The 26410-nt window shown below is 38.5% G+C and overlaps 1 protein-coding gene across 1 annotated transcript; it reads left to right on the top strand.

The window, feature by feature from the left end:
- Positions 1–1016: 1016 nt before the first annotated feature.
- Positions 1017–25473, top strand: HDAC2 (histone deacetylase 2). Its single transcript, XM_072855719.1, has 14 exons — positions 1017–1213; positions 8590–8702; positions 9173–9290; positions 10260–10334; positions 10635–10773; positions 12865–13006; positions 16822–16914; positions 17033–17141; positions 18631–18771; positions 20656–20764; positions 22917–23047; positions 23935–24090; positions 24832–24889; positions 25092–25473. Exons 1-14 carry the CDS (start codon positions 1162–1164, stop codon positions 25120–25122), a joined length of 1467 nt encoding a protein of 488 aa, XP_072711820.1. The 5' UTR covers positions 1017–1161; the 3' UTR covers positions 25123–25473.
- The last annotated feature ends 937 nt before the right edge of the window (positions 25474–26410 follow it).

The raw sequence follows: 26410 nt of genomic DNA, 5'->3' as shown, positions 1-26410 counted from the left end.
ATGCTTTGAACTTCTTCTAGAATAGGGATACTGAGCAGCAACAGTGTCAACAGGGCCTACGTACTGTCAGGAGCGCTCCTAGCTCTGCACCAGCCTGGAGCCTGGCTGCAGCCACCGGTTGCCTCAGGTACACAGCGGACGGGTGAGTGGGGGGCAGCTGAGCTCTTGTTTAAGGGTAAAATGGCAGCTCTTCCGTAAACCTTCAGGCCTTTATTAATAGTTAACAGAAGGAGGAAAAAAAAAGTAGTACGTAACTCCAGTACTGAAAACCACAAACAAACTCCCAATAGAAACCCTTTTTGCTGTGGAAAACAACAGACTGCGTGACTTCTCACTTGGGGGGGGGGGCACACGAAATGGCACCCCCACCACACCGGCATATCGAGCATCTGCACCAGCCCCGTACTCCTGTCGCGGGGAGACGGGCCGGGGGTGAGGTACCAGCCCAAAGGCGGCGGGAAGGGCTCCCCGGTCACGGGCGGGGCGGCCCCGGCCGGTCCCAAGGGGGAGGCTGAGAGGAGTCGCCATGACTTATTCCCGCGCTGAGCAGGGGAAGGGGCCGCTGCTTTCCGGGCACGGGGGCCGGCCGGTGAAGTCGGGGTTTCCTGCTCCCCACCACGGCCCCTACCGAGGGGTGCCCCTGTCCCGCGGCCGCCATGCCGTGCCGGTCCCGCACCGGGCTGGAGGGGGCGGCCACTCCGCGCATGCGCAAGAGGGATGCGCTGAGGGGCGGGGACACAGCCCGTCGCCCGCCGGCGGACCGTACCACTGCGCGGCGTGGGGGTGAACGAGGAAAGAGCTTCCTCCAAGCATTCGCTTATGAGGACTCCCCGCTGGCTCCTTCCCTGACTGTGCGTGTGACTAAGCGGCAAGGGCAGGGGCAACCAGGCGAGAGCCCGCGCTCGCTCGCGTGCGTCCTCTCCGCCTCCTTCTCTCCCTCGCCTCCCCCGGAGGCGGCAGATTGGGCGCGTCCCGCTTGCTTCCCCCTCCCGCTGCCGATGGTCGGGCCCGCTCGCGCTGCCCGTGCCCCGGCGTCGCGAGTTCCCGCTCTCCCGCGTCTGCCTTCTCCCGCCCCCTCCCTCCCTCCGTGCCGGCTCGGCGCTCGCCTCGGCCTCCCGCTCCCTCCCCCCGGCCCCGGCTCGGCCCCGGCGCGGCGGCCCTATGGCGTACAGTCAGGGCGGCGGCAAGAAGAAAGTCTGCTACTATTATGACGGTGAGCGGGGCCGGCGCGGGAGTGCGTGTATGTGAGTGGGGGGAGCCCCTCTAACGGCCGCCTAGGGCGGCCTGCCCCCGTTCCCCGCCATTATGGGCGCCCACTCCCCCCCGGAACGAGACCCCTCCGGCTCCATGGAGACCCCGGCCGGGGGTCCCCGCCGCCTCCACCTGCGGCCCCGCGCCCCGCTCCCGCCATCGGCCCTGCGTACTCGCGCCCCGCCGCGGGGCTGAGCCCTGGGGGCCGCCGGGCGAGGGGAAGGGGCGGCGTGGCTGGTGGTGGGGTGGGGGAGTTGGAGCCAGACGAGGTACGGGTCGGGGAGCTGCCTGGCCTGCCGCGGAGCGGCAGCCGGGCCCGGCGGTGAATGCTGTGTCTATTGTGTGTGTGTTCCCCCCCCCAGCCCCCCCAAAAAAGAAGAAAAGTTGAGACACTCCCCTTCATCCGCTAAGCATAGAGGCGTTGGAGTCGCTGCTGAGTCTGGCTCCTCCCCTGCAAAAAAAGTCTAGGCCATGTGTAGCTTCGGCACCTGGTGATTCTTGCGCCGAGGCCTTCCCCTTCCTCTGGCTTTCATACAAGATCTGCTGTGCGGAGGGGGCAGGGGACTCTGCCCCTCCACCCCAAACGAACATGGATCAGAGTGGAGGTTTGGCTTCCCCCGACCTCTCCTCCAGCAAAACACAAAAGTTGCATGCGTAGGTGTTTAATAATAGTGAAATTTGAGTTGCTTGGAGGCCTTCTAAGTTTGCACACTTGCCTGATGAAGACACAGTGACTTGTGATCTGCATTGTCAGTCACGTCAAAAAAGTACATAAAGCTTGTGCTTAGTTTCAGATGTTTGCAGCAACTTGTTTGTGGTTCTCTGGCCACAGCAGCGAGAACTTTTCATTTTCTTCTTGAGTTTGCATTTATTTTTCCTTTTTTGTACTGGAAGAATAAACTCGTTGGTCAGATTAGTTAAGAGATTTGATTTTTTTAAAATTGCCTGCTATTGTAGCAGTCCTTTAAGTTGGTGTCTGAGACTGGTATTGGTAGTAGCCAGGAAACAGAGGTTGGGGCTGTTTTGCCGTAGAGCTTTGGTGTTTTCACCATTTTGGAAATGAAGATGAATGGCTAAACCCACTAAGATATCAAAGGTGTCTGCTGTTGTTGCAAATCTGCCATTCTTTAGAGATGGCAGGTCTTGTGGGGCCTGTCTTGGTTTTTTTACCACACTAAAGGAGGCAGAGTGGTGGTTGCCGCCCCCTTCTCTTTGTTGCTGCCTCTGGTTCTTTGTTCAGCCTAAAGGGGAAAGGAGGCCCCTGTTAGGGATAATTTTGGTGAGGCTGGGATCTTACTTTTCGTAGGGAAGAGGAATCACTTTTGCCTTGTTGAAAGGAAGACTGCAGTAATAGCTTCTCTCTGCAAATGTTTGCATGGTTTGGGGTTTTTTTATCAATATGCTTTTTTCATCTTTTTTTCTCTTTTTTTTTTTTAATATAAAGTTAGGTGGCTATAGTTTACTAGATACCAATATCTTCAGTTTTTCTGTGATCCCTGGATTTTGGTACTTGGTGGTGCTAGTGTCAGGCTCCCTTAACAGCCAAAAAGCTATACTAGTGAAGAGGGGGGAGAAACTGGAAAAGGAAGTTTTGAGGTGGCAGGATAGTGGCGACTTAAAAGCAGTTGTAGATCATATCTTGCTTGAATATGTAGACTAGGATACATGCAGTTACCAATAATGTAGAGAAAGGAATATCTGTTGTAAAAGTGATTTTAAAAAATGCTTTCTCTGTGACAGAAATTAACAGCTTTGGAATGTTTTTTATGTCTTTTTTTTTTTTTTTTAATTGCCAAAGCTAGCAGTTCTTTTACACTTTGTTTGGAAATAGAGTTATTAGAAGAAATTTTAGAGTTAATAACTGCAGTAAATATTTCTAATGCTAATTTGTGGTTCATGTGGCAAATCTGAGTATTTTGTAACTGTTGTACCAGCAAAGTCTTGAATCAAAGTGAGTGGAATGTTCGAAGCCTTAAATAACTCAAAAACCAAAAAATACAAAGATATGTCAAGCACCCTACTGAGGTAGTGGTATATCTCCAAGCATGTCATAACGGAAGTAAATTACCATTTTTTGTCATAATTGTACCTCCACACATACTTTCATTCTGTTTCTTTAAAAGTATACACTAAAAAGTACAAGAAGCATAGTTGAAAAGTACTAGAAGCATATGTGTGTATCCTTTGAGATGCAATAAATTCCTACATGCTTTTTGTGAAACTCAATGTGATTGTCATCTAAAGTTGCTTTTCTAAATTGCCTGTCACCAAGTTTTCTTGGAGTGTATTGCTGTTAATGTTTTCTGATAATTAACAGTTTTAATAGCTTTCACACTGTACCCAGAATCAATAAACTTTGGGTAGAAGAAGCTTGATTTCATTTTCTTCGGTTTGTTTGTAATAGACTGTCAGCCACATCCAGTTTGCAGAATTTGCATTGTTTGTGATCGTGCTCAGGTCAGGTATTTTATTTAAATTTGAGCCAGTATACTATGGGAAGAACTAAAAATGTACAAATTAAGATACTTTAGTTGTCTTATCTGAAATATTTTTAATGAATGCTTCTAGTCTTAGTATATATATATGGCCATAGCTTAGTGAAGCCTGTTGCTCACACTGCTTAGAACCATGCTAGATATGGAAGGATATTGTAGCTTTTATTTTAGTCTGTTACCATGTGTCTTCATGTTGTTGCCATGGTCTTGCAGCATGTGGCTCAGGTAGTTCAGTGGCCTCTTCCAAAATAGGTACATATAGTACAGTTGCCCACAGCAATGAGGACAAGACCCAGATGGTCTTTCCAACTCTGTGCTCCTGTACAGCAAAGCACAGTTCTAGAGAATCATGCAGCAACTAGCATGGCTACAGTTAATAAGTGTATTTATTCCATGCCAGTGCACTAGCAGTATTGTTTAGATTGCTTGTTGTGCATAATTTAATGCGGGTGTTCAAAAGGCTCTACCTGCATGAAAATTTGAGAGATCTGCATCAGAATGTGGTTGGTTCCACCCATAAAGACGAGACTAAACCTGTTTTAATAGGGCAGAATGCTACTATATTCAGACATTGTTTAAGTACATTAGTGCGTCTAGTTTAAGTTCATCTTATCTGCAGATGTAAGCTTTAACTGAAGAGTGTTTCACGGAAATCCATCAATGCTTTGCGCAGTGGCTTCCAAACACGGCAGTGGTGTCCAACCTCTGCTCAGGGCTCAAAAGTCAGAACTGTGCTACTCTTTTGCTGTCTGCTTAATTTCTAAAAACAACAAAACCCCCAACCCTTCAGATGCTAGTGCAGTAATTTTAGGCCTGTTTGAATAGCTGTTTGTTGGATTGATCAGGTATTGATGATCTTTTTTACATTCATCTTTACATGAGTTCACCCGTTAGTATTGCAGAAGTCAATCCGAATTTAACTACCGCTATTAAGATTTTTTTTTTTTTTCATGTGGTTTCCATTGTAGCAGTTAGGTTTCTGCACTTAGTGCGGTTCTCAAATACCTCATGATTTCATGGTAACCATACTTAAAATAGGCAGAGATGCGGTCAGGGTGCATAACAATTTATCTGTATCAAAGTTACAAAGCAATGTAACTTACAAGTTACAAAGTATCAAGGAAGACAAATGTCATATCTTGCCTCTGTTCAGGCCGTTAAGACTGTTTTGCAATGGGTTAGTTTAAAGGTATTGTTTTTCTATATATCTTAGTAACTAGAGAGACTAATGTGCTTTTTTGGGGGACATAGCAGCTTTTGTTAGTCAGTTGTGTGTTTGTGAGACATAATTGAAGTTCCTTTAGGGCATGTAGCCTCTTGTATTTTTCTATGTATTAGAATATTTAACATCTGTAGACCTTGCTGAAGTCTCGGATGGAGAAGTGAGTGTCTAAAATTTATGCTTATCAAAGGAATCATGTGCGTTTATTTTTATTTGATATCTTTCTTCAGAATTTAGGGGAGTAACTTGTATGAATTGAGAAGTAATTTAAAAAAAAAATATATTTGAACCTAGAACATGCCAGTGTATGTAACAACTTAATTTTCAGGTAGGTCTTCTGGTCATTTGTTGGTATTACATTTTGCATCATGTGGTGGACAGTGCAGGACAGTAAACTCGTACTAGCATTAAATTGGCACTTGATTCGTCTTGTTTTAGTTAAGGACTCAACTTTTCAGAGATTATGTTGTTACTTCTCAATGGGAGCCATTTAGCTGATAATTTTTACTGGTATAAAACAGTAAATTCCAGTCTTTGAAGCCTTGCTGTGAAAGATTATTAGATTTGCCAACTTTCTGCATATACTACTTTGCATTTTTTCCCCTCTGCTTCCTCTTTCAGTTGCGTTCTTTTCTTTTGCACTTTCCATGTGCACCTGCACTGGTAAGTGATATAAAATATGCTTGTAACACTTCTGTATGATTTTTACCTTTGTATCGGCAAGTTGTATTGGCAAGTTGCATATGATCTGCAACACTAGTCTTGTGCACTTGGCCTCGCTGTACTCGTTTCTCATATATACACATACTCTAGTCGGAGTTAGTCTGGCACTAAGTGTAGAGCTTTTTAGCTCTGTCAGTGGGAGAGGTGTCCCATCCCTGCACACACTAGCTCTTGATACACCTTGCTTTTCTCCCTAGAGTACTCCAGTAAGGCTGTGATATATGAAGAAGAGATAAGTAGGTTTCAGGAGCTAAAGTGTTTGTACCAGGAAGGGCACCTTTTCTTTCGCTGGGTAAAGGGGGAGAAACTTTTGACACCTTTGCCTTCACCACAGGATGATGTCTCCAAGATGGGTCCCCTTTATGATGTGATGTTGGCTGGAAATCAAGGTGCTAATGCAGGAAGAGGAACCTCTTGCATACCTTTTCCTTTCCCACCCCTGCCAACATTGCAACAGCCCCTTGAAACTTAATGGGCTTTTTGTCCCTATGTTTGAATTTTTTTTAATGAGGCTAATGCCAAAACCCTTTTTTGTTGGTGATGCTAAGACCTGAAAGATGTAAATGGTATTGCCTGTTGCTAAAGTGTATTATATTGATATCTGTTGTTAGTCATTACTGATGACCTCTAATATGGAAGGATCAATATGCTTCTGCCAGATACTCACCCACAGCTCTTCTATTTGATTAAATAAGCTCCCATTAAATTTATCAACTTGCCAATTATTTTAAAAGTTCTTTCTGGTAAAAAATAAAGTGAAAGTTAAAAGTTATGCTTCATTTATTGATTGATTTATTTTTTTTTAGTGTGCACTGCGGTGTATGGTATGTAGAATATACTTAATTTTGAATCTGTTTGATTAATTGCAATATATTGAAGGATATGTTGCAAGTATATTTGGGAAGCTTGTTAATGTTTGGGTTTTTTTTCTTTTACATAAGGGAAAATAACAAATCTCACATTTTACATAAGATAGAAAATCAGTCTTAATTGTCTGCTTCCTTATCCATCAGCATTCTGAGTAAAATGTCAGTGATAATGACTATACAAGCTGAAGTAGTTAAAATTGAAATGACCTGTTAAAAAAAACAAAGGTATGAAATACCTACACATTCTTTAAGCCACAAATACATTTGGAATGAAGTTTCCTCAAAAGCATCATGTTATTGAAAGTCACTATTGTCTTAAAAATTTCAAGATTTTAATCTCTTCCTCGCTTGAAGCTTTGTAAATCTGGGACTTAACAGTAACTTCGTAAAACAAAGTAGGGCTAGTAAATTTCCATCTTCCAGTCATTAGTTTCAAAGAACCATGATAGATCTTTCCTAGACACCAAATTTGTAAGGTACTGTTTTGTAAAATGCTTGGAAATGGTTTTGCTGGTGGGAAGGGGTGTGGTTACACTCTCTTAATACCTTTTGCTCTTGACCTGCATGTGACCAAAAGCGCAGGCTTGCAGTAAGTATCTGCAAGACTCCAGGTCTTAGTAACTGACAAGAAGTGCTAATCTTCCAGTTAAATACCTAAGTAAGGAGTAGGTCTAGGTTCTTCAAAGTTCTTAATGCTAAAACTTGGTATTTTCCATTGTTGTGGGATGGCTAAGAGCTAGGTGTTGAGCAATTGTTTTTTTTAGATAACTTCATCTTACATTACTTTAGGTTATATCTGTTTTCCTAAGTGTCCTTATTCTCTCCTTGTCACTTTGAAAGCTGAATGAAAGCTGGATTTTAGAATGCTTTGAGACTTATAATCTTACTGTAACGCTTTCTTTTCTTGGTAGTTGGTGATGCTACTGCAAGCTGATACTTTCCTTTCCTCCTGAGCTGGAGCTCATGTTGAAGAGGTGAAACTAAAGCTGTTTTGTAGCAGTGCTTCTTCTTACCTCTGACTACCAAAATTTGTAAAATAGTATGACATGGTGAAAATAGTATTTCTTTCATTCCCAGTGGACAAGGCAGAGCATGTTGGAGGATGGGAAAGAAAAGTAAAACTTTCAAGAAGGTAAAGTTCACTAATCCTACCAGGAAATTTGGTCAAAAAGAAAAGAGGTACTATTGCGAAGAGTTGTTACGGAATTCTCCAGCTGAAAGCCATTGACAACTGGAAATACTTTTTAGGCTTGTCTATGGTTCCAGAAACATATGGACCACTAGTTCTATTTAAAATTGTTTGTGTTTTGGGAATGTCAGTGTTCAAAGTGGAGGTGTGTATGTTCTAACAGTACCTGAGCTGGGGAGAAAACGTAACTAGCCCATGATAGCAGCCATTCTTTTATTGGAAGAGAGTGTCAAATTTGTTATCTTAATTGTGTGTCTAGTTGCTCTCCAATTTGACAGAGCCAGGGTAATCTGAATTACAAGGTTCTGTGGATCCCTAGCAGCAGGTAGCTGGGGAATGTTTGTGCATGTGGTTGCAGCAATGGATCTGAAGCTAACTTCTGGAAGGTAACTGCTAGGGTTAGTAGTTAAGGGCAGGCTGAGGATGGTATCTTAAAATCAGCACCTGCAAAATGGTAGGTTTTACTACAGCCTCTGTTGTGGTATAATGTGGCTATGTTATCAGTAGTTTCTACTCCCCTCTTAATTCCAGTTTTGTTTCCCATTACTTTAGTCTTCAGTTCCTTCCCACTATTTTCTTCACTCTTGATTGAAAACCACTTCTTGTAGGCATCTTTGCTCCCCCACTACTGTCTGCTTGTAGTAAAGGTGTTAGATTTGGCCTCCTTTTTGCCCTCTGCTTCCGACATACAACCTTTTATGGGCGGTGTATTTTCCTCATGGCCTTTTTGAAATAGACAGTAGTCTTTTTTTTTTTTTTTTTCTGGTAATGTTTCTTTTAAGTAGCAATGGAAAGTTGTTTTGTAATATGAATAGCTATTCATTTGTGTAATATTGACAGGTGATATCGGAAACTATTACTATGGACAAGGGCATCCAATGAAACCTCATAGGATCCGAATGACCCACAACTTGCTGCTAAATTATGGCTTGTACAGAAAAATGGAAATTTATGTGAGTATAAGCAATAGAATGTCCACTGAAGCACGTTAAGGTATTTTTAAAGGGCTTCAAGTATTCTCACACAAATAAATGGAGAGAAGTGGAAATAGAAAATACTTAAATAGTGTATTTGGAGCTCTCTTACTGAGAAATGAAGCAGTATCTTATAACTGGTGAGGACTGCAGATTGTTGTTCATGTCTGGAAGAAGTGAGGTAGATCCCCAGTAGAGATTTTTCACCAGTATTTTTATGACAGGGGAGGTAGGGTGTTGGGGGGGACATTGGGGTAACTGCACAAAGAATTAATCAAGTTGTATACTAACAACGGAGTAGTCCTTGCTTTATGTAAAACAGCACTACGATCAGTTTCACTGTTCTCCCTTCAAAGTAGATTAGAATTCTTTAGAGTTGTCTGTTTTAGCCAATTGTTAGCTGATTTTGCAGAGCACTGATTATTTCTATAACTTGTTCTTGTTATCAGAGACCCCACAAAGCTACTGCTGAGGAAATGACCAAGTACCATAGTGATGAATACATCAAATTTCTTCGATCAATAAGGCCTGACAATATGTCTGAGTACAGCAAGCAAATGCAGAGATGTAAGTGTCAACATTAGGCTAAATCTATGTGTGTGTGCTTTGATGGTTAGCATTGTTTAAAACTAAATATTCACTAATACACAGGTATGAACATGGCTTAATGGTGTGGGTGGGCTAGAGAAATACTGTAACAAGAGTAATATGTGCCTGCCTTTAGCTACACTAATTTTGTGACTTTTCTATTAAAAGCAGCCATCTTGGCAAAAATGTTCTTTAAGCATATGGAAGGATTTTTGCCTCCCCTTTCACAGGGTGTATTCTAGATGTGAAATAATACTTTCTGTAGGCTTAATGCACAGATTAATCTGTAGTTGTGAGCTGTTTGCAAAAGTGTCTTAAAATCTGTTCTAATGCAAGATCTTCCTGAAAAAGAACGACTTTTAGAAGAGTAGAGAAGTAAAAATCAATGTGTGAAAATGTATTTAAGTCAAGAAAAAGGAGTTATTCATTCCTGTTGGAGGGAGATAGTAAAAATTGTACATTATTCACTACTCACCCTTTCTGTTAATTTATTTCTTTAATTATAGGAATAGGCTGAAAGTACTGTTAGGAATGCAGTTTGACAGCTGTTATATCAATTTAAAAGGCAGTATTGTGACCTCTTTATGATGCCTTATTCTTGGCAAATTATTTCTCCAAGTAACTGTGCATTTCTTAACATGAACTATGTTAATCAGCACTTCTTCAAAAATCTAAAAATGATCTAACTAACTTCTTGTTAATGAGGAGAAAAAGCTTCCCGTGGAAATTAAAAAGAAAAAAAGATGACAGTTTGGAGTCATCTTAGATTATAAAGACTTTACATTGTTTTCGGTGTTTAAAATTTAGCCTGACAAAAATGAGACGGGGGGCGGGGGGGGGGAGAGTAGTTAAAATGCTGAATGAACTATGCATTGCATCTGTGTTATCCATGCATATAGCAATGCTGTTGGAATGGTGTTTTTGAAAAGTAATGCATTTCTTACACAGTTAATGTTGGAGAAGATTGTCCTGTATTTGATGGCCTGTTTGAGTTTTGTCAGCTGTCAACTGGAGGCTCTGTTGGTAAGTATAGGTTGTTTGCCAGCTATTTTGTAGCTTTATTATGTTTATGTCAGCAACTTAACTTTGATAGCATATTTAAAACTGAAGCAAATATAAGTTTTTTTTTTTTAATAAATAATAATCGTATATCAGTTACTTGACAAATCTCATATTTGACAGTCTGTATCTCAATATTGGTAAGAGATCAGATCTAGGATCAACTTATTTAAAAAAAGATAGTATTTCATGTAACAGATTTAAAGGCATTCAGAAGTTTCTGACTGCATTTCCTTTCATTTTTGTGTTGTTTTTTTTTTACAGCTGGGGCGGTAAAATTGAACAGACAACAAACAGACATGGCTGTTAATTGGGCTGGAGGACTTCACCATGCCAAGAAATCGGAGGCATCTGGTTTCTGTTATGTCAATGATATCGTGCTTGCCATTCTTGAGTTACTGAAGTAAGTTTGATGGGAACAAGATAAAATTATAGAAAGTGTCAAATTCAGGTATTTCCATGTTTGAAGATATGGATTGTAATTATTATTTCAGTGAGTTTTCATTGCCCATGTTGAACTCGGACAGTTTCAATTAAGAAAACTCCAAGCTCTGCCCGCTTTGGCTTCAGAAAGAAGTTTAAACTAAAATACAGGCAAGCTGAAAAGATACCTAATAGGGGATAGGTTTAAAACGGATATTTAGACGTACTTCTTTACACAGAGGATAGTGAACTTCTGGAACTTGCTGCTACAGGAGGCTGAAGGAAGCAGACAGCAACAACAGATTCAAAAAAGAGATTAGACATAATCATGGACAAGAGGTCTGTAAATGGATGTTAAAGATCCATTGCACCCTGTAAATGATGCAATGATGCACCCTGTAAAACGCCATATGCTGTAATTATAGCTGGTGGGGAAGTACTAGGGTAGCAGACTTCAGAAAATGGACAGGCTTACATGCTTTCTGTAAATGTTAATCTCCTGTTGCTACTCATGGGGACAGAATAGTGGGCTAGATGGATCACTGCCCTGACCCCTTAGGGCAGTCGTCATGCTCACAATCATGTACCCATTTGGTTTCTCAATATGCCTGCTTGTTTCCTATCATTTGAGTCGTTCCTAAATCAAACAGGAATATTCAGGGAAGATCATGTGCTGAGCTTCCTTGGATTGTTACATGAATTAATATGGCTGTTATGAATAAATAATGGAATAACAGCTGTGCTGCTGTGACTCCAAAATAAAAAATGAGAGGAGTAATGAAAAAGTGATCATATAATTAACTTCAAGCAGTAATGCTTCACTGAAATTTTAAATCCTGACTGTTACTTGTACTGCTGCAGGGGACTGTATCCCTTCTAAGAACACACAAATCCCATTTTTTACAAAAAATATTCTAGGTATTTGACTCTTGTGAATGGAGCAGCTGAGTCTGCTGGTGAGAGATAGGGGAAGCAGCTGTAATCTGGAAGTGTTTTTTAAAGATGGAAAAAGTTTCTAAAGATACTAACGAATAGTTAATATTAACATATTAAGACATTAATTTCAATGTACAGCATGTATTCAGGATGTCTGTGCAGTCTAAGAAAAGTGATATGATTTTCTGTGGTCCAGTCTTGAATTTTTTAGCTTAATGTGCATGTGAAGGAAGGAAACTTTCCAATTGTTATGGGCTATGTAACCATAGGAAACTGTCCTGTTCAGTGTCTCGTTAAGCAAAAAATCTTAGCCCACCTGAAATTATGGCTGCTCAGACTCACATTCTATAGCACTATGCAAAGCATGATGAAAATGCGTCTTCTGATGTTGATAGACTTCATTCTTTACTGAACAACATAGAATTTAAGGGATACTTACTGTTGTTTCCAATGCTCTGAGGCTTCAAACAACTGGTTTCTTTATCCATCTCAAATAAACTGATCTGAAACTCACAGTATTTAAGGAAATACTAAGCAGTAGTGTAATAATTTCATGGTAATAGTAAGTGTGATACACTTGGAAATAAGAATGTGCCTATCTTTACAAGTTGCAGAGGTGAAGAAGAAAAGTCGATGGAAAGTAAGTATTTAAATTTATTTTTTGCGGGCTTACGGAACATGGGTTATCCCTGCTCCTAGTGCTGTGCTGTTTGAAGCGTGCACTAAGAGATGTTTTAGTGCAGACTGTGTTGATAATTACTGAGAAGGAAGAAAGAAATGCCCTGTGAAAGGGGAGAATTCAGCAGATGCGAACAACAGAAAGTGGTGTGAACAGAAACACAAGGTATAGCTTCTACAAAGTGAGACAACTTGGGGTAAATACTAAATACATTACGTACTTAAATTACTTATTTTGATGAAGATAAACTTATTTTCATTATTACCCAAACTGTCCTGAGAATTCTAAGAGCATATGGTCACTTCAACCAAAGTGACCATGTGTCATCAAAATGATCATAGTCTTGGATTTTAGTGTTTGGCTGGGGGCTTTTTGTTAGGTTTTTGCTTGTTAAGTATCAGTATATTATGAACGTAACAGATTATGATGATTTCTCATACATTATTTTCTTTTTAGGTATCACCAAAGAGTGTTGTATATTGATATTGATATCCATCATGGTGATGGTGTTGAAGAAGCATTTTATACCACAGATCGTGTCATGACAGTATCATTCCATAAGTATGGTGAATATTTTCCTGGCACAGGGGACCTTAGGGTAAGGTTGAACATGAAATTTCATTAGATAAATACCCTCTTATTCTCTTCCTTGTAGATACTGCTTTAGTACTAGGTTACAATTACTATGTCCAGTAATAACATACAGCAGTAAGTTTCCAGAAAATATGTTAGTCTAGAGTGATAGCTTTGTTGAAGAACCTTAGAAAAAAAAACAAAACAAAACAGGATAGTGGGGAAGTAAATTATTCACTTCCACGCAAAATCAACACCTTCACTTCTGGATAGATTGTCTGAAATTTTAGTTCAAATATATAATTATGTTTAGTTCACTCAGATTTTGGAAATGTCTCTAGGAAGACAATGTGGTATATTTATAATTATTATCTGTACATTTCAATTCTGCACATACAGTGAAAAATAGCTGTCTGGAGATCACATGGCTTCAAAACTGATTTCAAATCTTAGAATAACTTTATGCCAGAGCTTTAATAGTCACAAAGCTTCTGTTGCAACTTGAATTTACTGTGTACTATTTGCCTAGTAATATAGTTGGCTCATTTTTGGAATATTTCTTATGTCATAAGTGTGTTTCACTCATGATGCTCACTGCTGAAGAACTTTAGCATGCCCCACAGGCAATTGTGTACTAAGCCTTATAGCTAGCTTGAAGGAGGGAGCATTTGCCTGTGAAGAATTATCATTTAAGCTGTTGTAGAATGTCTTGCAAAGCTGAGAATAGAAACCAATTTTCCTGGCCCTTCATATGAATTTTAAGTAAGTTAGTAATTCCTCATGTTAGACTTGTCCATTAGAACAGGAAATTGTTCCACTTCACAAATTGAAAGAATATTTCAAGCATTAGGATTAATATATTCCTAGCTTCAAACTCTTAAATTAAACCTGTTTTTATCAGAGACACTCCCAGGATAAGTCCTCTGGTATTAGCAACTTTGTACCTTAGTTTGTACATACAGTTAGTAATTTTTTTAAGAATTGTAAACATTTCTAAAAAGTTGACCTACAGAAATGCTGGGTTGGGAAAGAATTCGCTGCTTTCCTACTATCTTTAAATTGATTCAAGAGATGCAGATATTTGTTTCTGCTAATATTCCTGGAATGTGTGCTCCCCAGTGTGCTGATGATACCCAGAGGACACAAGAGTAAATGAAAGTTGAGCTTTAAATCAGTGGGGTGCTAAGTGTTCATTTCAGTGTGGTTGTTGGAGCTGAATGTTATTACGGTTGTTAGATTTTGTTAAGCTGCGTTCTAAATTGATTTAGGTAGAAATCAGATTAGGCATTGTTTTTATCCATGTGGTTTAACTTGACTGGCCACAAGGTGGTAGTGGTGCTTCAAACAAAAAGCAGCTCAGACCAGGATGTTTATAATGACAAGCTGTTGTTGCTGAATTTGGCTAGAATTTTTTTTAAGGGTTAGATATCTTGGCTTTTTAGAAACAGCACTTCCCGTTGACAGAGAAGTTTATGGATTCTTCACCTCACCACACCCAGGACAAAGAATTTAAAGATACACAGTTGAAATAAATAGAAGAATATTGTATGTTATTGGGATTTTCTTAGCACAGTGTCAGTGACAAACAGTACCTCAGGCATGGTAACTTTTATTCTGTGCTGCTAGCTAGTATTTTGAAATGAGCATTGTCTGCATAGACTTCAGCAGGCTTTATTGCAATTATTACATCCCCATAGGAAAAAAAAAAATTAGCTTTTTCCTATCTCCAGAGCTTGCAAAGCTAATTGAACTAAAGGGAGAACTAATTCTCTGAAAAGTCAATGTTTCTTCTGGAGACCAGTATTGTGCTCCTTGCTTGTGCTCAACTTAATCTGCTGTTGCTGGTTACTTGCATCAACTTAACAACCAAATCTTACCTTTCTTTTTGTTAGTGGGCTCCATTCAAGCTTGTTTCTGGAATTCTTTAGTTAGTTGGTCTAGTTTGCTGATCAGGTTATGCTTATTTGATGCAGGAACAAGTCATGCATCAGCTGATGATTTTGTGATTGCAGCTCCATCAATGTAGCTGAATCTCATAGAAGTTGTCTAGTTCAGCTGCATTCATCCATTTTCTACTGAAGGTATTGTACAGTCTGAACTTCCAGTGTCCTTAGTAAGTTATTTGATTTTCTACACTTCTTAGATGATAGCACTAATCTTGTCTTGTATATACATAGATCAGTTGAGACTGTAGTGCTGTGTAGAGGCCTAGGTTCTGTTGTGTAGAGGCCTAGGTTCTGTTGTGTAGAGGCCTAGGTTCTGTTGTGTAGAGGCCTAGGTTCTGTTGTGTAGAGGCCTAGGTTCTGTTGTGTAGAGGCCTAGGTTCTGTGAGGAAATTTGCTCTGTTGATAAACGGGCAACTACCAGAAAGCTATATTGTTTCTTTAGTGTTTATAACCAATGCAGAAAAACATCAGTTGAGTAGCTCAGGCTGGAAAGCAATTATCCTGTTTAGTGGGAAATTGTGTGAACATTTGGCTTTGCTATGTTTTCAGATAAGATCGATTTAATGAATTTTATTTTATTTTATTTTTTTAATCTGGAAAGCAAGGCGCTATCACCTCAGAAAAATCAGCATCTGAAAGCCTAGGTGATTCACTTTGGGATATTCTGGATAACTGTCATGCTCCAAATCAGCCAGAGTTGAATTCAGCAGGGGTCTTCATTGTCACTAATCTTGCAATAGTATGAAATGTTAATAATGTGCTGGAAGAAAAAAAAAAGTCAACTGTTAACATTGTGCCTATGCTGCATTGGGACATTTGTCCCTGTCCTCATCCTCCCCCCCCCAATAAAAGATAGTTACTGGAAGTGACACATTACTGTTGCATTCACTGCTAAGGGGGCTTTGTTCAGGAAGAAGAAAAAGTCCGGGACTATTTCAATAGCTAGTGTTGAGAAGTTTAGTATTTGTATTGCTGGGCCATCCTGCTGATGACTCATAGGTCTTCAAGGATGTTGGACCTGAAGTGTGCTCGTTCTGCAGAGCTGCTGTTTGATAATAGTTTACAGCCAAACTGAATGGGTTAAATCTTACTGTCTTCCCCGTTGTACCCTTATTCGTGGCAGAGAACTGCTCTGTAAACTGGATTAGTTTCTGTCTGTCTTGGTGATGAGCTAAAGGGAAGAAATGGGAATGTGTGGCAAGCAGGGATCTTTAGATTTTGAGCTGATCATCAAAACAGAAGTGGATGGATTCAGGGTTTATTAACTCGATTTTTTTTCAAAGAGTTTTTTCTTTTAATACATATGTTGTCCAGGAAACCTGGTAAGATAGACTACTACAGTTCCTGCCTTGTCACCTGATGGAACTGAGAATAACCTGCAAGTTCATTTTTTTTGTTTAAAAAGTCTCAGTTTCTTCAAGGGCACCTACAAGTGGCCTCTGATTTTTTTTCTTTTCTCCCTTTTGCTGCAGCTAGTCCTTCATCCTATGTTTGGAGCAAAGAATAGGGTTTTAAAAACCTTGTTAAATCCAAATCTTCTGTACAGCATGGAGAACATGCATATCACCTTGCTCTTCTCAGTTTTCTTGCTTGTTTTTTTGCTTAACTATTTTTACCTGGCTAAACTGATCAGTTATGTTTTGTCTTTTTGTCTTAAATCTTTGAATTAAAAAATCAAGTGTACTTACTGCAAATTTAGTCTTGGTGTACAATTTCTAGACTCCAAAATGATTGTATGGGAGAACGGGAATCAAGTAAGGTACTTTGCCTCTTTTCCCCTCGCAGACATGAATAATGGTACAAAATAGCTCAGCAGACTTGTGTAGACTTTTTTCCATTATACCATCATGTGCTTCTATGTTTGTAATAAAGCATTTATCATCTTTGCTTCTAGGACATTGGTGCTGGAAAAGGCAAATACTATGCTGTCAACTTTCCAATGAGGGATGGTATAGATGATGAATCGTATGGACAGATATTCAAACCAGTGAGGTTTTTTTGTTTTTTTTTTCTTTTTTTAAGCTCTCTAGAAAAATACTAGTTTCATTTTGTGGATTTATTTTCATAATGTGAATTAACAACTTGCTGTTTTATATTGATTATAGATTATATCCAAAGTAATGGAGATGTACCAGCCCAGTGCTGTGGTATTACAGTGTGGAGCAGATTCACTGTCTGGTGACAGACTGGGATGCTTTAATCTTACTGTTAAAGGTAAGCAGAAAAGTGTGTGTTTGTGGTCTGTAACTTTTTATTTAATAGAAACTTCTGTCCTTCATACTATTTTTCAAGACACTTGCATGATGAGGACTGGAGTCACAAAGATTTTGTTCATTACTATGATTAATCACCTCTTTCTTTGCTATACAGGGATGGCCAAAAGAAACCCAGAAGTTGCCTCTTTCTTTCTGTCCATCTAAAAAAGTTAAGAAGCTTGGTTTTCCATGTTCTTCCTAGCCACTCAAGTGATTCCCTTTCTTCTATGCACAGGCTTTCTGTAGCTTTAAAGCAATGTTCTGGAATGACAGGACGACAACAGTCGTCCTACTACAACGCTTACTATGATGGGCAAATAACAAAACTAGTGGTTCACTTAGTAGGATGACAGATACTAAACATCAAACACCTTGTTGAGCATAAAATAGGTATTACTGAAATGAGAATACTTACTGCATTGTTAAATTTATAGTGGTGTTTGTTATACTGAGCCTTATGTTAACATTCATTTTTATTAACTTTTTTAGAATTAATTTATTTTAGTATTACTTACATTTCTACCCAAAAGCATGATTCTCAAAATTGGGATGACATGTTAATTTAGCAAACCTTATTATTATTTTTAATTATATTATTTTTATTATTATATTCTTTTTATTGTATTATTATTTTTATTATTAATAATTATTATTAATTATTTATTTAAGTGATAAAATGTTAAATGTATGAACTTTTGCTAAGCCTTGAATCCAGCCTGTTTGAATCATTCATTTTCTAGGTTTTCTTGTTTTTGTGTTTTCTTAATGAGGCAATTAGAGTTTTGTAGGCAACAAAATGCAGTATAGTATCTGTCGGGTCTGAAGTGTTTCAGGGTTCTTTTCTTGATTTGCACCAGGTGGCAAAGCTACTTCAGTTGCCCATACAGCTCAGATTTTTTTCCATCTTACATATCTTGGAAACCAAGAGAGCTGCTGCCTCCTACAGATGCCTTTCAGTATGCTGTATCTCCCTGGAGTGTGTACTGTCTTGGCACCAGTTCACTCTGTAAGCAAGACTTAGCAACCTCTAATACAGGTTCAAATTTAGAAGTAGAAAGGACCGAGTACTGATTTGCTGTTTTCCCTTCTTCCCGCTTTGCATTTGACTGAGAAATTGTCCCTAGATTTGTCACTGTGTATTGACATCAGTTATGAAAAGACAAAACATTAAACACTGGAAGAGCATTTCAGAACAGCAGCAATAGACCATCATGCAAAGTCTCTGAAGACTGGGGTGGATAATGTTCAATGTACACTTCTTATCTGTAGATCTTGATTTCTTGTGAGGTTGTGCTTAGCTTTTGGGGGAGACAGTTCTGTTTTACTTGAATCAATTCAGTTCTCACTTGATAAGTGTTACTGCATATGTCTGATTAAATAGTTCATTATACATTTTTCTGTCTAATGGATATTTTGCACATATTGTCAATTCTCTTTGTGTTTGACAGGTCATGCTAAATGTGTGGAAGTTGTAAAGACTTTTAACTTGCCATTGCTGATGTTAGGAGGAGGAGGATATACTATTCGTAATGTTGCTCGATGCTGGACGTATGAAACTGCTGTTGCCTTAGATTGTGAAATTCCTAATGGTAAATATTAATACCCAAATTAATATTTTATTAAGAAATAATCATGGGAGGGTTTAAGTGAGCAGATAGCAAATATTTCTATAGCTAACTGTAATGCATCAGTTTAGAATAAACTATGTAGAAAGCTATTGTTAGGATTTAGCCAATAAATTTTCAGTACCTTATGCACTAAAACTTAGGCAGTTGTGGCTTTTTTTTATGCCTCAGCAGAAGCTTTATATGATTGGATCATTTTTGGAAAATTCAAGCCGTGTAAAACTTATGGAACCTTACTTGTAACTATTTTTAATATGAATGTCATAGTATGATAAAATATATACTGCGTTTTGATTGTAACAGTGTAGACCTGTGTAAATTGGGCACCACAGACATGGTATTCACAAGAAATTAATGAGTATGCAAGTGTCCATTTCACATAGTAAAACATAACTGTTTCTTTATTGTATCTATGACTTAAAAGTAACTGTGAAAGTATGTTGACTTCCACTCTTCCATTTGACTCACTTTTGACTATACAAGCTATCTTAAAAAAAAAAAAAAATTTAAATAAAAAAGCAATAGTAGACTTCTTTCGAATAGTTGAATAGTGAAGTAATTTATCGGAGGAAGATCCCTAAAGATCTCGCACTCCCTTTACTTCTGGCCAAATACAATTCTGGACATGTTTTTGGAATGCCTTCTTATAAAATTGGTATTTGGACTGGTTTGTTGCACATCAGTCACTGGCAGTTTAACTGCCAATGTTGGACTGCATGTTGGACTGCAACTTTTGCTGATAACGTTTTGCTATTCATGTATCTCTTGCTGGATTCATAGTGTTTCCATGTGACTTCAGTGGAATGCTGCTGTCAGTGAGAAAAGAATATTTGGACAGTACCTTTCAAGACATGTATTTTCCATCTTATATGTCAATATATAGTCTTTGTCAGCCAAAGCTTTTGAAGAGACTAGCATTTCCTTATCTCGGGACTTCTTTTCCATTAACATGTCCCATTCAATGGATATATATGAAGTTTTTTGGATTTTTTTTTTAAACATTCCTCTCAACTTCATGGGTCCCTGTCATCTTTAATCTGTTCTGAGAAAGAACAGTGCATTTCTAAATGTTGCAATAGCAAGTTAATCTTTCTGTCTCCTTTCTATCCACCTAACAGGATTGCAAATGAAGAAACAAAACAAGGGGTTCAATTAGAAGTGGATTTCAGTGTCTTATTTCTTAAGGGTTATAGGTGTTTTAGATTTCTGTTACTTAATCTGGGAAGATACAGTCATATTCAATATAAAATACTACCGTTTTCATGGATACGAAGTCTTCATTGACTTCATTTTGGGGATTAGATGTTCCAGTCAGGGGACCATTATATGTGAAAATACAAAAAGCAGGGGAATGGACAGACATGGGTGTCACTGACCCACTGTACAGTGCTTACCATGATATTGAACTAGCTGTGATCTTCAGCCTAATAATATGTATTACATGTTTTACTGAAGGAATATTTTGGATGGCTCACTTAAACCTCTCAAACTGAACTAACTTTGAGAACAGCTGTAAGAAATCATCAGTTGATCTCTTTTCTGCAAAAGTAGCATTTTTAATTATTTTAGCAAATTTGTTACTTATGTTGTGCCAGTATATGTTCTAACATGATTACAGTACAACTTTCTCTTGCTCTTTGCATTTTGCCAACAAATTTAAGTTCATCTGTTGAATAATTCAGAGGAAAAACGCTAAACAGTTCAGACAGTACTTAAGTATTATTGCTTACCTGAATACTTCAGGTTTGATAGTTCTCTGACTGAAATCCTGTCAAAACTGCTGTTGTATTTAAAATGTTTAAAATCATTTTTAGGTCACTAAGTTGTCTTTTGTGTTTTGGTTTATAGAGTTGCCATACAATGACTACTTTGAGTATTTTGGACCAGACTTCAAGCTTCATATTAGTCCTTCGAATATGACTAATCAGAATACACCAGAATATATGGAGAAGATCAAGTAAGTAGTATTATCTATCAAGTAGGTCACGTGGATCACATTTCTCCAGAGGTTTAATTGTTAGGCAGTTTTGAAAACTGTACGCCTTTCTTTGTTACACACTAAAAATAAGTACCGAATAGATTTGACATATTTTTTATTTCTGTCAGAAGAGGTACTTTTTAAAAGTCTGTTCCTACAAAAGTCTGTTTCTACAACAGTATGCATGCTTATGAAGTCCTGTGACTATAAATATGAAAATTTAAGTCCCAGCTTGGATTTTTACTTTTTCCAGCAACCAGAGATGACTGTTTTACTTGGCTTCCCATTCTAACTTTGTAGAAAGTTTATCCTGTCAGGAAAGAAGCTGGTATGCTGTGATGATTACGATTTCTAATTCTCAGCTCCGTGTCTAAACATGAACTGAGATTGTCATTCTTTGTAGCTGTCAGCTGTGAAAATAAAAAGTCACATGTGAGCTCGGACATCCAAACTGTGGAAGGATAGTAATAAGTGTGCAGGCAATTGAGTGACTGTGGTTTAACAAATCCACAAGGTTTGAGAAGTGCTCATTGCCAAGCTATAGTGGGTATGTGCTTTTAGCCTGTGCCATTTCTGATAGTTTATTCCTCCTCACATTGTGAAGGTTTGATTGTAAACAAATATTTTACTTCAGGGATGGAGTAATGCATGCGTACAATCAATTCTGTACTCAACTGGTAAGAGATAATTAGTTAGCCTGAAGTACTCTTTGCTTACTGAGGCTTGTCCCTGCTCTGGGTTTAAAAGAATAAACCCCCACCCCTGCCCCAAGTTTAACAGGCTGTTAACAGTGCACAGGAATTCTTTTGGTTACTAAAAATAGCTGAATAAAGATGTGAAAGTAGCTGTATAAGTTTGTCAGTACTGCTATAACATGTAAAACTGTCAAATTGCAAAATTCACCACAATAGTTAAAATACTAATTTTTTAAGTGGTTGGTGTATAGACTGTGATTGGTGTTCCTAACACAAATATAAATGAAAGGGTTCATAAATCAAATGAAAGGGTTCTAGTTTTTAATAATGTGCAAGGGGGAAAAAACCCACCTATTTTTCAGTGATGTAATTCTACAGAATTTCTCTGTAGTAATAGCGCTGCAGCTGGTGATCTGCCAGGCGGCTTGCTGTATATTGTGTATTGTTGAGCTTTCATGGTGTGAGTGGGCTGCAAAACTTGCTTGCTCTTTAACACATTCCTGGGCACAGATTGCATGTGTTCTATTGACAGAGGTACAATCTCACATCCTTGTACTAGCACCCACAAGAAAAGCAATGACCCGTCATTTCAGAGAATCCTTCTGCGGTTAGTTGTATGCTTTCAGAGAGACCTAACTTTAGGGGACTCCCTGGATTGGCAAAACTAGTTTGCGAGGCGTTGTGATTTGAACAGAGGCAGAGGCCATAAGGATTCAAAAAAAGCACCAGTTGCCATTTAGCTGTTCAAATTGGGCAGAAGAATACTGAGATAGCTGTTACAAGTGCTAATATTTGACGCTTGCCACACCTTTCTCTCTGCTTGGACTTCTTTGGAACAATAGTTTTAAGTCCCAAGAGGAGTCCAGTGTCCTTCGTCTTCCTGCCCGTGGTGCTTTGGAGTGTGGGGTCCATTGCATCAGGTTGCTTAGACAGGAGAGAACTTCTCTCTGTTCTTCCTGAAACAGCTGATAAGGAATCGTATCCAGATGGATAGCTTTTTGACCCTGAAGTCATTGCCGCACATGGTGTTGAAGTCTTCATGCTTTAAGTGTCTGGCTTTCTTTCTAAGAAACTAGAGGACAGGTTATTATCCTACTTGAAACTAGCTTATTAGAAACGGAGTAATATTGTCACTCAGTTCAGCCCAAGTGGGCAGTACTTGTGCTGACCCTGTGGGGAACTGAAGATTGAAGTTGAGTGAAATAAGTGTTTAAAAAGTTCAAAGAAAATTATGTTCAAGTACACTGTGGATACTAATGAGCTGTTAGGGATGGAAAGCTTTCTGAACTTGGCATGGCTTTTTTTTTTTTTAAATGAAACAATGACTCTGAAGCAAAGCAGGTTAACTTTGAATGCAGAGTTTTCAGAATTAAATACAAAATCCATGGAAATGCTACTTCTGTGTAGTAATAATTTTCCTTGTCTGTTACTTCCAGGCAACGCTTATTTGAAAACTTGCGCATGTTACCTCATGCACCTGGTGTACAGATGCAGGCCATTCCTGAAGATGCTGTTCATGAAGATAGTGGAGATGAGGATGGAGAAGATCCAGACAAACGCATTTCTAGTAAGAGATATCTTTTCATGATAGAGTATGTCCAAGTAGAGTCTTTTTAGATCTAATTGTTCAGAACCTTAGTCCTAGTAGTGCAGTATTGGAAGATTGGCAGTTTTGTTTCCTGAGTAAAAAATTTTGCCACTGATCTGCCAGTTTTGCTGTTCTTAAGGCAGTATCTCTCCACAAATCTGAACCTGTTAAAGGGGTCTAAAGAAGTGTGGAAGGAACGTGGTTTTTTGCATCTTATGAAACAGTCTGGCTATTTCAAATCTAAAATAGATACTCCAGAAGTCTCAGATAAATCGTAACTAAAGGAATACAGGACTTAGCTTCTGTCTTTTGCTATTCACAAAAAAAAATGTTCCCCATTGATGTAAAGTGAGATACTGTGTTTTCAAAAAATCTTTTTTTTGTTTTTTGTTGTTGTTGTGAGAGAGGTTTTCCATACTTGCAACACTGCCCTTCACTTTATAACCGTTAGCCTTTGTATGGGCAATGAGTTGTTCTTCAGCTATAGCTAAGTTTTTCCTGCTACATTTAACCTTTTTTGATGGTGATTGGAGTAATTTTATAACCTCTTATTGGTGCACTGTCCGTTTTCTGAATGGTTGAAACCCTAACGTTTTCTGCTGTGATTTAGTTTCCAGTATTTGAAATTCATTTGATACATGTTGGAATACTCCCACCCTCCCCCTGTGTCTCTGTAAAGCTATTTTCAGAAGTCATTGTGAAAGTCCCAGAGTACCTTGAAAAATTGTATTTTTATCCATAATTTAGTTCATCAGGATTAAATTATTATAGTATGTTATTACTCATTCTTAATATGATAGTTCTTTTTTATTAGGCCTATTGTAGTTGACTTTATGCTCAATTAATTTCCTAACTCTAAATCCTAGTTCGAGCATCTGATAAGCGCATAGCCTGTGATGAAGAATTTTCAGATTCTGAAGATGAAGGAGAAGGTGGACGACGAAATGTTGCAGATCATAAGAAAGGAGCAAAGAAAGCCAGGATAGAGGAAGACAAAAAAGAGACAGAGGACAAAAAAGCAGGTAGGACTCTGGTGTGATTTCATCCTGTATTTTAGAACTGCAAATGTCAGTTCTGCCAGGAGAAAGATGTGTTTTCTGTTAACAGTTAATTAGCCATTGAGAAGATTATTTATTTTTTCCATCATATTTAAAGCATCTATTTTAAATTGCTCAGTTTCAAGATAGTTATTCACGCTAGAATAGTATTTTCAGCCAAGGGTTATTGTTGCTTCCCCACCAGCTTGAAATCTTAGAGCCAGGGATTTGTATAGCTTAATGAAAACAGGGATAAAAAAGGTTCTTGCTTTAAATACCTTAGACAAAGAGTTTGTTCCTGTTTGTTTTTTGTGAGGTGAGCCAAATAGTTTTCTCTGAAACAGAAGCTGGATAGGGTTCTGGGTTAGTGTAATTCCAAGGACTTTTGACTTTTCCAAGAACAGACTACATCTTAGGCCTACAAGACTACCACATGGAGCTGAGGGGAAATCCATGTCTGATTACTGCATACCATCATTATGGCCAGTCAAGAGAGGCTTGCCTTGAGGTATTTTGAATCGCTTGGCATTGCGCCCAGATCACTCCTTTGGATGGATGCATTTAACACTGTATGTTAATATGTAACCAGTGACTTCTTTTAAAAGCTAGTTCAGTCTGGCTAGGAGTATATACAAAAAAATACAACTTGGTCATGCTTTTTTCTTCTGAAGTCTTTTAAGGTTTTCTTACATCTTTTGGTATATTTAAAATCTTGTTATTTTTCAGATGTTAAGGAGGAGGATAAATCCAAGGACAGCAGTGGTGAAAAGACAGACGCCAAAGGGTAAACCCTAATTAATTAATAATGAATGTCACCTTTTTGAAGAGTGTTTATTAATTTAAAATATTATAAAGTATTGATTTCTGTAGAGATCCCTTTCAATTTCTCATAATACTAAATAGACTCATGACAGTAGTAATTCAAAATTGCGTTTCTAAAACGGTTAATTGAAAAAATGAAACAATTTATTTTTGCCTTTGTACAGAGCAAAATCAGAACAGCTCAGCAATCCTTGAACAAAAGATAGCCTCTCATCAGTTGCAGAACATAACTCTAGAGTTGGAGAATACCTAAAAGAAGAAAAGTTTTCGTATTGAGAGAGACTGCTGATTTCATTTTGTACTATTTGGCATGGACCGTATTTATTTTCAAACGGCTTTGTTCTGGTTTTTGGCAAGTTGTATTGTGAGTTTTCTAATTATGAGGCAGAAATTCCTTTCTTCACCATGCTTTATGTAATAGTATTTAAAAATGGATGTGAGTTATTATGTTAAATGTCTAAACTGATCTATTAAAGTAATTTGCCTTTTCCTGAGCTGATTTTACCTTTTTTGTAATTTTATCTTTATTAAAAAAAAAAAATTGTACTTGGTTGTCTTTTGTCCATCATTGAACTACAGAGAGGAAAAACTATATAAATTAAGCAGACTTATATTTATCTATGAGTAGCTAGTGGATTTAAGTGGACAGCTGGCGAACACACAAGTTGAACTGTGTTGCTTTCATTGACTCCACGCATTTCAGTGGCTTCTGCATGGGGTGCAAACAAACGTACTGGAATGTGAGTATGTGAGATTTGAACAGGCTGAATAAATGGGTGAAGAGATGTTGGAATAAGGTGGTTGTATGAACTTGTGTTTTAAGGTAAAGGTTTAAAACTGCAGTCGCACGCCTTGTACTGTCCAAGAAGCTTTTCCACCATCAGCATCCTCCCAAAAGACTGATTCATTTGCTGTTCAGGAAATTTGTATATGGCTGTCTTTCAAAGCTTGCAAGACAGGAAGCGAAAGTTTGGATTTAACTTATAACCTATTCTGATTTTTTACAACTATGAGCAACATAAAACTTTGTCCCCCTTAAAAAGAAAGGTTTTTATTGCCTTTCTTCTTGATTCATTAGTTAGTTCTGGTGCCTGAACTGAAACAGAGACCTGAGTGCACGCATTCCTTTTTTTCTTTCTCAATCTACAACAGTTGTCTTACAGGTTGACATTTAATGAAATGCACAAGCTTTGGTATCAAGATTTCAGAGCAGTGAGCACAGAATTTTGCAGAACTGCATTGCTACCCAATCTTTTTTCTTAAATAAAAATTAATCTTACTACTTCTTTTTAACCTATTTTCTCTCCTTTCTATAAAATTCTGGGATTGTGGTCTATGGTCTAATTGATTCATCCATGTTAAAATTCCAGTGCACTAGTTTGAATAATTTGTGCATTTGTTTTGTCCAAATGGTATATTCACTGAAAGCTCTTCTGAAGGCCTGTCATGTGTTGACTAATTTGACTTTTTTCCAATGAGAATA

This window comes from Ciconia boyciana, chromosome 3 (genome assembly GCF_034638445.1).
Source record: "Ciconia boyciana chromosome 3, ASM3463844v1, whole genome shotgun sequence".
In the NCBI taxonomy this organism is placed as follows: Eukaryota; Metazoa; Chordata; class Aves; order Ciconiiformes; family Ciconiidae; genus Ciconia; species Ciconia boyciana.
Note: the sequence above shows the minus strand (reverse complement) of the source record. Positions and strands in the feature narration are given on the sequence as shown.

Excerpts from the sequence above, each read along its gene's own strand:
- HDAC2 (XM_072855719.1), top strand. The coding sequence starts at position 1,162 with ATGGCGTACAGTCAGGGCGGCGGCAAGAAGAAAGTCTGCTACTATTAT. Across the intron at positions 13,007-16,821 it reads CTGGCACAGGGGACCTTAGG|GACATTGGTGCTGGAAAAGG; the intron begins GTAAGGTTGAAC and ends CTTTGCTTCTAG. Across the intron at positions 24,890-25,091 it reads GAAAAGACAGACGCCAAAGG|AGCAAAATCAGAACAGCTCA; the intron begins GTAAACCCTAAT and ends GCCTTTGTACAG.